This window comes from Trachemys scripta, chromosome 8 (genome assembly GCF_013100865.1).
Source record: "Trachemys scripta elegans isolate TJP31775 chromosome 8, CAS_Tse_1.0, whole genome shotgun sequence".
NCBI classification, from domain to species: Eukaryota; Metazoa; Chordata; order Testudines; family Emydidae; genus Trachemys; species Trachemys scripta.
In genome coordinates, this window is record NC_048305.1 from 56206517 (window position 1) to 56218558 (window position 12042).

At 42.5% G+C, this 12042-nt stretch overlaps 1 protein-coding gene across 6 annotated transcripts in view; it reads left to right on the top strand.

The window, feature by feature from the left end:
- Nucleotides 1-12042, top strand: part of SWT1 (SWT1 RNA endoribonuclease homolog) — an 89372-nt gene that overhangs the window by 65004 nt on the left and 12326 nt on the right. For all 6 annotated transcript variants that reach the window (XR_004646963.1, XM_034780367.1, XM_034780366.1 and 3 more), the window contains 2 exons: nucleotides 6352-6418; nucleotides 8771-8835. Coding sequence is in view for 5 of the 6 variants with exons in the window: in XM_034780367.1 (XP_034636258.1) it covers nucleotides 6352-6418; nucleotides 8771-8835 (132 nt within the window). In the remaining variant the exon portion in view is untranslated. Of the gene's footprint in view, nucleotides 1-6351; nucleotides 6419-8770; nucleotides 8836-12042 lie in introns of those variants that run through there.

Here is a 12042-nt window from a genome sequence, read left to right on the forward strand (position 1 = left end):
GGCCCGGGGTGTGGGGGCGGCTGCCCAGCGGGTACTACCCCGCGGCGGCCCCCCCCCCCCCCCGTCCTGCTCGGGTCCCGCAGGGGACCGAACGGGGCTGGGCTGCCGATGCCGCCGCCCCGGGGCCGCCGCGCAATAGTACCAGCTGGGCAGCAGCCCAGACACGACTGGCCAGGGGCTGGGTGCAGCGTGTGCGCTGCTGGGTCCCCGCAGCAGGCCCGGGCTCGGGGGGGTTCGGGCCCAGGTGCCAGAGCCGCAGCCGCCGAGCTTGGCCATCGGCCGCTTCCTCCCCCCGTGGCAGTGGGAGCTGCAGCAGCGGCTGCTCCCGAGTCCCGCTGCCCAAGGGGGGAGAACAGCTGCTGCCTGGCCCTGCGGGCCGCCTCCCTCCTCTCCCTACCACCCAACTGAGTCCTGCCTGCTCGGGGCCAGGCCGGACTCTTACTCACCCCGGCCCCACGCTCCCCCTGCGTCTCTGGGGCCTCCCTCCAGCGCTTGTGGAGGGAGGAGGAATGGTGAGCCTGGGGAAGAGGCGGGGATTCGGGGAGGGAGCCAATCGGGGGAGGAGGGGGTGGAGTTGGGGAGGGGGAGGGGGGTGCGAGCACTTCCGGGCTCTGGAGCATTTCCTTGTTTGTCCAGTGTCCTGACCGCACGTCGGTCGGGACGCGGGACAAACAAGGAAATATCGGGATAGTCCCGATAAAATCGGGACGTCTGGTCACCCTAAGCCAACCAAATGACTGTACTGTATTTACTTTTTGTGTGTGTCTCTGCTGCTGCCTGATTGCGTATTTCCGGTTCCAAATGAGGCGTGTGGTTAACTGGTCAGTTTGTAACTCTGGTGTTCGTAACTCTGAGGTTCTACTGTACACACACCAGTGGTGTTTTGAAGGCTGTATTTTTTGTTACATCGATTGGCACACAAGTGTGTAGTTATAATTATTTCAGTGAAAATTCTCTCAAACTAAGCAGGGTCTGGCCAGAACAATGGTTGGATAAAAAACCTCCAAAGAAAATCCAGTGGTGTAGGAAAATGTTGTGGTTCTTTAAATTACACTTGCGTAATCAGTGCCTCAGCACAGTGGTAGTTCAGCACATTGTGCTGTAGAGTTTCTGTATTTCATGGGACGTAAAACTGGAGGCCCTGGCCACTTGTGGTCAGTTTTTAAAAAAATCCTGTGATGCTCTTTTTGCAGTGCTGTTAAACCCAGTGCGTTGGCCAGATTTCAATCTGTGCATAATATTATCTGCCAAAAATTCTCAGTTCTCTTTCGGTATGATGATCTTCACTTGTACTCGACTCTTGAAGGTGTAGCATTGCTATGTGCTGCTAAGGTTTCTATTTCACCCCAGAACAGGTTGTATGTCAGTATTGTTATATTCCCACTATGAAAAAGTTAGTTAACAGTTCAAGGTTGTTCAAGTGCAGATCCTAACAAAATAATCTCTGAAAGGCAAGAAAGTTTCCAGTTCAACCAGCATTCCCACCTTCAACTTCCTTTCCCAGTCTGAACTTTGGGAAGTTTGGAGCTGGATCTAAATTGTGCAGCATGTCCCCATTTATTATTTTGGTTTGATGTAACCCTTATTTTCAGGATAGCTAAGTTTACAGTTGACACAATGGTTTTCCACACTTCACTACTTTTTTTGTGCTTATCATCTAATGTTGGGAATAAAGATAAAGTAATTTAATATTACAGTTGGTCACACAACTAATGGTTCTAGTTCACAATAAGAATTTTAAATAGAAGAACTCATTCACTCAATGTCTTATGGATTGTTGGAGGTTGCTTTTAGATACCTTTCCATGGCTGAGGAGAACTACACATTTCCACTGAAAATAGAGATGAGCCTGACCTATGAAATTGAGAGACTAAAGTGATTTTGATATAAGAATTTAACTAGGATTGATCTGAATCCAAATACTCCAGGTTTCAGATGGCTTTTGGATCTAGGAGTTTGATTCATGTACATCTCCTACTAAAACAGAAAATGTAGTTCTAAAGAACAAAAGTGGTTGCAGGGCAGGGAAGAAATGGGGCATTTTAAAAAAACAGTAGATAGTTGATGATCTTTTAATTGCCTTTTTTTTTTTTAAATGACTGCCCTGTCCTAGAAACGCATTTAGAATTTTTTTGCAAGAATTCTGGTCCGAGACCCTTTTTAAAATGTTAGTTGGAAACAATAATAAGCACATTTAGGAAGAAGACTGACTTCTAAAGAATTCATGTGGGAGAAATTATTGTAAATACGTCTCTAGCATAACTTCTTTCTCCCTCAGTTTTTTTTTAAGTTCGTGTAATGTTTCTTCAGTGAGTACAACCAGTTGCTTTAACTTGAAAATACTGTACTGTCTTGAGCAGTTTATTCACGCTGACCGTTTTATAGAGCCTTATTCCTAGATTAAGGCCAGAAGGGACCATTGTGATCATCTAGTCTGACTTCCTGCATAACACAGGCCATAGAGCTTCCTCAGATCAATTCCTGTTTAAACTGCAGTATGTCTGTTGGAAAACATCCAATCTTGATTTAACCCCCCCCCCGCCCTTTGTTAAATATGTAGCTACTTTTACTTCCCTCCATCCCCCCCTTTAAGCCAACTTGTGTTTTTAAGCAGTGTAGCCTTCTCTCTTGACAGTGAGATCATGGCTTTTTGTGCATTTAGTAAAATCTAATAGTTCCCAATTATTATTAATACACCTCTACCTCGATATAACGCTACCTGATATAACACAAATTCGGATATAACGCGGTAAAGCAGCACTCCAGGGGGGTGAGGCTGCGCACTCTGAAGGATCAAAGCAAGTTCGATATAATATGGTTTCACCTATAACGCAGTAAGATTTTTTTGGCTCCCAAGGACAGCGTTATATGGAGGTAGAGGTGTATTTTCCTTTTCAAATTCTTTCTCCCAGCTGATTTGGCTCATAATTGTTTTCAGCTTTGTGAAATTGGCCCTTTTAAAACGTCAGGGGGTGTGTGTGTGCGCGTGTGCGCACACACTTGAGATATACTCTGTGTGTGTGTGTAATGTCTCTCGCTCACACACACACACACGCGTGCGCACGCACACACACATTTTCCTCATGTTGGATTGAAGTTAGGAATTGTCATCTGTAACATTTAGGAATTCTGAATGTTTTTTAGTGCTGGCAGCATGAGACCTCCAGAATGTCACTCAGATTGCAGTCCCCTATGATAGTGCAGTTTTTTTTCTCCTACTTAACCTTATCCAGGTTTGGGATGGTTTTTTTTTTTTTTCCTTGTGGTTTTTTTTGGTGGTCTATGGCAGACACTAACTAGTACCCCCATTTTGTGCTTTATTTGTTAAGACCTTGATCCATAAGCACCCAAGATCACTTGTTTCTGAGTGGTCAGTGACTCAGAAAAAAGGTAAGGTAATTTTTGACATAGAGTGCTACTCCCTTTCCCCTCTTGCCCACTCAATCCCCCCTAAATAGCTTATAACCACTGATTTTTAACACTCCAATCATATCAATTTTCCTACCAGGTTTCAATAATACCAACTAGGTGAAATTTAAGCTCATAAATGACCAATTTCAATTCCTTTTATTACTCAGGCTCCTGGTGTTCATGTATAAGCAACTAAAGAACTTCTCTTCAGATCCCTTGATTAATTTTGTTCTCAATGGCTTGATTTTGTACTAAATATGTTCATTTGTTCCCTCTTTTCACCCTTTCTTTTTGTTATTTTAATGCCCCCCTAAGTAGTCTAACCAACCTATCACCTAGAAAATAGGTCCCCCTTCTGCTGAGATGGAGGTCCTCCAAATTGTATAGCCCAGTGATTCTCAAACATTAGCAACTCGAGGACCCCCATTTTGATTTTAAAATTTTCACAGACCCCCAAGCCTGGTGCTCAGCCACAGGCCCTGCCCCCACTCCACCCCCTCACCCAAGCGTGCCCCTTCCCTGCTCCTCCCCCTCTCCCAGCGCCTCCTGCATGCCACTGAACAGCTATTCCGCTGTTGATCAGCAGTGTCAGTGGCCCTGGACATGACTCGCTGCCTCCCTGGAGTACCCTTGTGGACCCCACAGGGGTCCACATACCCCAGTTTGAGAAACCCTGGTATAGCCCCTTATCTCCATAAAAAGGGCAGTGTTTCATGAAACCAAACCCTTTATCTTATACCACTTATCTAGCCAGCAGTTCGTTTCCAGATATGTGTCAAAACAGCACTTAAGTGTTGATTTATAGGCAGATCTCATAGCGCAGATCCCAGTATAGTTATTGTAATAATATACACAGGACATTCATTTGGCAGAAACTTTGTCAGCAGAATATCAGTGGGGCAGGGTTAGGCCCAGCATGATTTCCCCTTCCTCTGGGGGCAACAGATGTAAAACAGTCCCCATGACCCCCTCCCCCAGCCACATGGGCTGAGGAAGGATGAACAGCACTCCTGGATGCAGTCAGTCCTACAGCCCTACCCAAACAGCGCAAGGAACTAGTCCACATTTCAAGCGGGACCCCAGACTCTGCTTTCAGTTTGAGCTACTGTATGGATGTTCTTTCTTTGCTCTCTGGCTGTTTAGTTCTGACTTCCCCTCCCATCTTCCCCCTACAGTCCCTTTGCTTCTAGCTTAATTCCTCCTGCCTTCCTTGCTCCTATCCATCCTTTCTTCTTTCCCTCCCTCCTCTTCAGTGTGTCCCATCCGTTCCATCATTTTCATATACTAATCATAAATTGACATAGCTGCCCAGCTCCCAGCAGGGAGTGAGGGGCATCGCCTGGGCTTCTTGCCATGGCTCCTGGCCAGGAAAACGGAGAGGCATTCTCCAGGAGAGTGAGGGGCAGCTGCAGGGCTGGTGGAAGGATGTTTCGCACCCAAGGCGAAACTTCAACCTTGCGCCCTCCCCCCCCGTCCCCGAGCCCCCGCCCTGAGGCGCCCCTCCCTGCGGCAGTTTCCCTCCCCGCCCCAGCTCACCCCTGCCCCGTCTCCTCCCTGAGCATGCCGTCACTGCTTCACTTCTCCCGCCTCCCAGGCTTGTGGCGCCTAAGCTGATTGGCGCCGCAAGCCTGGGAGGCGGGAGAAGTGAAGCAGCCACAGCGTGCTCGGGGAGGAGGCGGGGCAGGGGTGAGCTGGGGCGGGGAGTTCCTCTGTGTGTTTGCCCCCCCCCCCCCCCCTCGCTGCGGGCGCCCCCCCCTGCGCTCCACTGCCCCAGCTCCCTCTGCCTAAATATCAGCGGTGACCGGGGCGGCCAAAGATCCGGCCGCCACAGTTGCTGCTGAAGAAAATGGCGCCCCCCAAATCCTAGTGCCCTAGGCAACCGCCTAGGTCGCCTAAATGATTGCACCAGCCCTGGGCAGCTGGTCTCTAACTGCCCAGTTTTCTTGTTAACTTCACCGCTCCTGCCATGAAACTGACAAGACAGTCAACAGACGATGTAAGGAACTGCAGTGTTTACACAGCCACTACATCACCCTAACTACACCCACATAAGCCTTGCACTTCTCATGGAGCTGGAGTTATTATTCTGGTGTAGTAAGGCTCTTACATCGGTGGGAGGAAGGCTGTATAGTATAGACACTGACATAATAAGGTCAACGTAAGCTATCTTACGTTGATCTAACTGTGTAGTGTAGATCAGCCCTTAGAAATGATAAAGTACCTTTTGTTGGCAATCTCTGCAGAAGGGCCAAGGACTAAATGGGTATGGATAGACTGAACTACCATCTCGCTCCCACAGGTGGTGTAAAATACATGAGTAGGCACTATGGAAAAACTTGAAGTGCTGATGACAGTACTGTATGTGTTCTGTGGATGAATAAAAGAAACAGTAACTTGGCATGTCAGTCTGTTCACCAGTCCCATTTCTCCTCTTCTCTCCCCCCGCAAAATCCCCTAAACTAAAATACCCAATTCTGCATCCATAAATGGGAAGTATGCAGGAAAAATTCAAACTGTACCTAGTCCTTCCCTTTTTTTGTTTTGAAGTGTGGGAAAGTTTTGCATTGTATGTCAATTTTCTATTGCCCTCTCTTGACACAAGAGAGGCTTTGCTAGTGGAAAAACAAAAGGCTTTTAGTTATATGCTGTTTTTTCCCCCTTTCTATGTAGTGAAGTGGCCGATGTGCATTAGAATTTTTAATTGGGAAAAACCTTCTATAAAACTTGCCCACTAAGAGAATAAACTCCTTTAGTTCTTTTAATTGGGGGGGGGGGGGGATGAAATGATTGTGAGTGTTCGTTTTTGTTTTGTTCTGGAACTAATTAGAATTTTTACACAGTGAGGCTTTTCTGTATCTTACTAATTTAGATGTATATCATTCCAGGGTATTTCTGCTCTTCTACAAACCATCTTTTAAACTTTTTTCTTTTTCTTTTTAGAGTTTTGACCCCCAACAGTAGTTTTCAAGACATTTGGATGCTCTATAACTTCCTAATCAGTAATGAGGTATGAAATTTATCTTTTTGAAAATCTTTAATGGAAATGTATAATAAGGATGAATCATAGAACTGGAAGGGACCTCGAGAGGTCATCTAGTCCAGCTCCCTGCCCTCAAGGCAAGACTAAGTATTATCTTTCTAGACCATCCCTGACAGGTGTTTGTCTAACCTGCTCTTAAAAATCCTCAAATGTCAGACTACAGGCAAATATAGTGAGTAGCCTAACTGGTAGAGCTACCGTTCATGTTCCAATTGAGCTAGAATTGTGAAATTCGGTACTCTTGGCCATTATTGGTCATAAAATCTAAGGGGAAAAAATATTAACTTGTTTCTTTCGATCAGAGGTCATTGGACTTTCTAATGGAACTCCAACCATTCAGGTACCCTGTTTAAGCTGCAGCCTTGAAATTTAGGACACTGGTTTATTATAAACTCATTACAGAGAAGTCTTTAAAATTAACAGTCCTCACCAGTCTAATAATTTACAAAAATAATACTAACTTAATCAATTAGGCAGTCATATGGGGCCTGAGGCCTTCAATTTAGAGAAATTAAGGTCATCTGAGATCACCAGTTGTATTTATAGGACTTTAGATAAAATGTGTTTGAAAGTGAGTGCCTGGATTGATAGCCACGTCCACATGAGTGATGGCTAGCTGGCACTAGTTAACATAAACGACAGTATTCCTAAAAACAGCATTAACACAACACACTATAAAATCAAACTATATCTTCTTAGAATATGTATGAATATCTACACTATGCAAGGAATAAAATATTTCAGAAACAAATTGACAATCCAGAAAACATGCCCATATAAAATAGGAAAGGATGTTCTGAGTTCTATTCCTGACTCTTCCATAGAAATGGGCTGTGTGACCTTGAGTGAGGCTCAACATGCGTGCTCATTTTCCCCATTAGTAAAATGATAGTCCCCTCCTATGTTCTTTGTTTCAGTCACTTTCCTGGTAATGTATTGCATGTGTTACTTGTTTGTTGTTGTCTAGGTTCCTAACTTCTAGATTGTTGATTTTTAGATAACTTTTAACTCCTTATTTTGAAATTGGGTACATCACATGTGGAAATATCAAAACTTAAAAATATATTTTCACAAAGAGTACAAATAATTTATATAAGATTTGTAATGAAATTACTTAGTTACTTTGAAAAACTTAACTCTAGGGGGATGACATTCAATTCTAGCATTGGAATCACCAGTTATCTTACTTTTGGTTGTATGGCTCATTCTAGTAGAGCCAACTTTCAGGATAAAATGAGTTTGTTTTTAAAGACTAAACTTGTCATAATAGCACCTAATTGGCAACTAAGTTTACGGAATCAGTGTACATTAGCTGTTTTGCAGCTAGTTTTCCAAGGTTATACAATGGGTGATGCTATAGGTACATTTGTAAGCTCTTCAGGGCTACTGCCCTGTCTGTATGTTTTGTACAGTTCTTAGCACAATTGGGCTCCAGTCTTGATTGGAACCTCTAAGACCTACTAGAATATACATAATAATCCTCACCACAACCACATGGGTCAGCAGTTACAGAAAGATGACCCCTAAACGTCAACTGTCCCTATTGTAACAAGATCGCTCCTATCCATTATTTGAATTTTTTTCCCTTTAAAAGTTTGGACCCAAAACAGCAACCTAAGGACCCAAACAGAAAAACAACTATGTGGCATTGTAGTGTTAGGAATATTTACATGAAACCTGAAATTCAGAACTGTGTTTATATTGGTCATTTTTATTTTATTTTTTAAAAAATCTGCCGGTAGGAGCCACTTCAACATCCTTAAAAATCCTGTTACAAAGCAGACAACAGTGTCTTTCCTATCCTGCTACATCTGTAAAATAGAAAATATTGTTCTGTTGATAACAGATCAAGGACACTTGAACTTGAAATAAATGGCTCCATGTCAGTATGGGCATTCAAAAAATATGTATTCCATATACAGAATATAGGCATTTTTGTTACAGGATCTATTATTTTCATGTCCATTGTGTATGCTTAGTATATTTGATTATGGATTTCAGAGCTCAGAATTCTATAAATCTTTTGCTATGGAATTGTGGGGATGATTCTTTCTGTACTAGAGTTATCTGGAAGCTGCTATAAAAATGCTATTAAATAAAACCAAGATGATACTTGCACTGTTAGCTCTAGATTGTTTTGCCCTATTATTCTGAATAGGGAGTACTTGATCCGTACTATATAGTCTGGCTTCAATTCTTTTCCCATTGTCTAGACTTGAAATCCTTCCAGTTAAGTGTGTAAACATTAGGTCCAATGTATGTTATATCAGCCATGTTATTTTAATAAGTATGTGATCCTAAGTAACTCTTTCATCTTAGATAAATGCCAGCATAAAATTTACTGCTGAGGAACTCTATGAGTGTGTTTCACAGGAAGTTTATAGGTAAGTCAGTTATTGATTACATCTACTGGATTTCCTGAAACAGTTGTAGCACTACATTTTGTTAAGCTTTACTTTATGGTACTTGGTTATTTTCTCTTAGAAAAATCTCCATTATTCCCTTACTATACAAAGTAGTTCTTTAGATTTATTGAGAGAGCTGGTCTGTTATTTGCTTCCAACTTACTGTTTTTGATCCACTGTGTTTGAGTTTTCTTAAGGGTTTGTCTACGTGGTGCATTAGTCTGCACTAGAGGGAGTGTATATTCCAGTTTGCGCCAGTGTGCCGGGCACTAATTGGTCCGTATGGACACCACTGGCACACTCTAAATGTCTCCTAGTAGGCCCTGGAAACTGGACACTACAGTACACTAAGTGACTTTGAGTGTGCCATCAGGGTCCATATAGGCCAGTTAGTGCATGACATGTTAGTGCACACTAGAATTTCACATATTTTAGCACAGACTAATGCACATGTAGCCAAGCCCTAAATCTGGAACAAACTCAATCCAAAGAAGTAGGTTCTTAGAAGTAAACACACTTAGTATAGAAGCTTGCTTTGTTTGTTTGTTTTGTTTTGTTTTTTAAAATTTAATTGAAAAAAAGAGATTGAATTGTACAAACATTTGGGGATAAGGGTCACTGGTGTCTAAAGCTTTGCCTACACTAGGATTTTGAGCTGCATTTGCAATGGACATCAAACACTGTTCTCCCCTACACTTGCCAGTTTCACACTTCGTCCTGCTGGTGTGGACAGGGCCAACAAAACTCAACACCCTGCCAACATAGGTGAGAATAAGGAGTCTGCCATGCTTTGTGTTTGTGCACACAGCTAAGATAATATGCACATTATTTTGGGGAGCATACTTGGTAAAACAAAACCCTGTCCACAGCCATGTTGAGAATCATTTGACAGCCATTTATGAACTTAGGCCCTGATTCAGCAAAGGACTTAAGCATGTGTTTTAAATTGATGTCAGTGGGACGTAAATACATGAGTAAATGCGTTGTTGAATTGGGAACATAGTTCTAACTGTCACAAATAGAGCCATGGGGTGGCCTGTCACAGGCAGAAATAACTTACTTAAGGAGGCTTGTTTGTTAAAGTATTCTTGATCTTAAACCAAATGGAGATATTGCCTCAAATGACTTAATTTGCAGTCTTTCTCAGAGTGTTTATTTGCATTTGGATCTGAGTAACTGGAAATGTTTAGCTATTGTTTGTGTTGGGTGGGGAGGGGTGGGGGGAGTGTTATTAAAGCTGTCAAAAAAGGGTAACTACTACTATTTGCTGGCTCAAACTAAAACAATCACTTTTTTTCTACAAAAACATTAATTAAAAGGCCTGTGATGCAGAGCTTTTGATTTTATTTTAAATACCATAATTGATAATACATTCTAACTTTTAAGGTTGTAAAAGGCTGATAGGGATTTCTTGGATGCTTCCATTATAAACTGGAACTAGAGGCAATTAACACTAATAAAAATAAGATGGCTTCCACCAAAAATGCATAACATGTTTGCAATACATTGTCCTGCTCAGCTAAAATCTTTCCAAACCCTTAGTCTGTCTACATGTGTATAGTGATTAGTGATTCAGGATGTACTAAATTTTTGACTGTCCTATCAACTTAACAAGCTGACTCTAGTGTTAGAGAAAATATTTTGCAGTGTTGGAGAGGGGGGTTCAACTTGAAGTTCAATAGAGATGGAATATTTTGGATGATCCATTGGCTTTCGGTGGTACCAACTATTCGTGCAGTTTTCAGCAGCAATTATGGAGCTGATTGTTGGCATTTAAATAACTAACTTTGGAATAAAACCCACAGTACAGCCTCCTGTACTGTGTTAGTACAGTGTGAAGATAATTATAACCTGAGGAATTTCTCAGTATTTAAAACTTGCCTCAACAAGCTCCAAAATTCTTCATTTTCTGGAGGATCCCAAAAATTAAACAGACCCTTTCTGGAATTCTGCTAGTTTTGGCTTCTTGACACTAGGTCACAGCGATTTGATTAGGGTAAACCATTGAGAAGCTTGTTGAGCAGGCTTCTCTGTATCAGAACTTTGTTTTCTATAATGAGCTGCATGTCTTCACATTGCCCCTAGGTGATGCTTATGTTGCATACCAGCAGCCTCTTTTGGGAACATTTCAAGCAAACCAGTTAGATAGTTGCCAAATAGTAGATCTTACATCTACAAATTCAAGTTACAAGTAATGTTTCCAACTTCTATCTTTAATTGCGCTTCCTCTTTTATTACAGCAGTTGTTATTTTGTAGTACAGAAATTAAATAAAACATGATCCTGTCCAATGAAATAAAAATAATAAATGCTAGTCTGAAACCCCTTTTTATAAAATGGAAGCACAATAAGCCAAAGGAGAGGGAAAAAGAATCCTTTATTTTTAAGGCAGGTGGATTATGTGGATATTGGTAGAGACTGAATAGCCAAGGTGTTGAGACTTGTAGTTGAAGTGGGATTAAAATCTTTGTCTTTGATTAATTTAGTGTCCAGATTAACACCTCAGAAGGTAATTGAACTTTCTATATTTTTTGTGACAAATATTTGTCAACTTTTGAAGAGAAAATGTTATTTTAAAATGGTTCCGTTTTGAAATTTGTTCCTGAAGTGTTTAACCATTTTGGCGGAGGAGAGAGGTACTCCCTGTAACTAAACAGCCACATCTTTCCATCTCTCACTACTGTAGCATCTCATATGTTGTTGTATCCTTATTGTGGGAGCACCTAGAGGTGATAATCAGGGATTGAGACCCCATTCTGCTAGGTGTGCATGTGACATGTCCCTCCCCTAGAGTAAATAGGACAAAATTAAACTGTCCCACAGTTTAAATAAGAAAGAGGTTATGATGAGCTACAAGAAAAGCTGTCTTACTTACAGCTGCAAAAGCCAGCAGGACTATTCAGATCCATCAGCTACTTTAAGTTATCCAACATCTGTGCTGCACCTGCACAGGATGACTGGTAGCTTCCCCTCCTCACGTAGCTCTACATCCCACCTCTGCCTTTATATCCCATTCATTAGGGTTACCATATTTCCTCATTTAAAAAAAGAGGACACTCCACGGGGCCCTGGCCTCTTTCCCACCCCAACTCCGCCCCCTCCCCTGAGTGCCCCGCATTCCCCCTCCTCCCTCCCAGCCGCAAAACAGCTGCCTGAGCGCTACTGGCTTCACAGTTTGCCGGGCAGC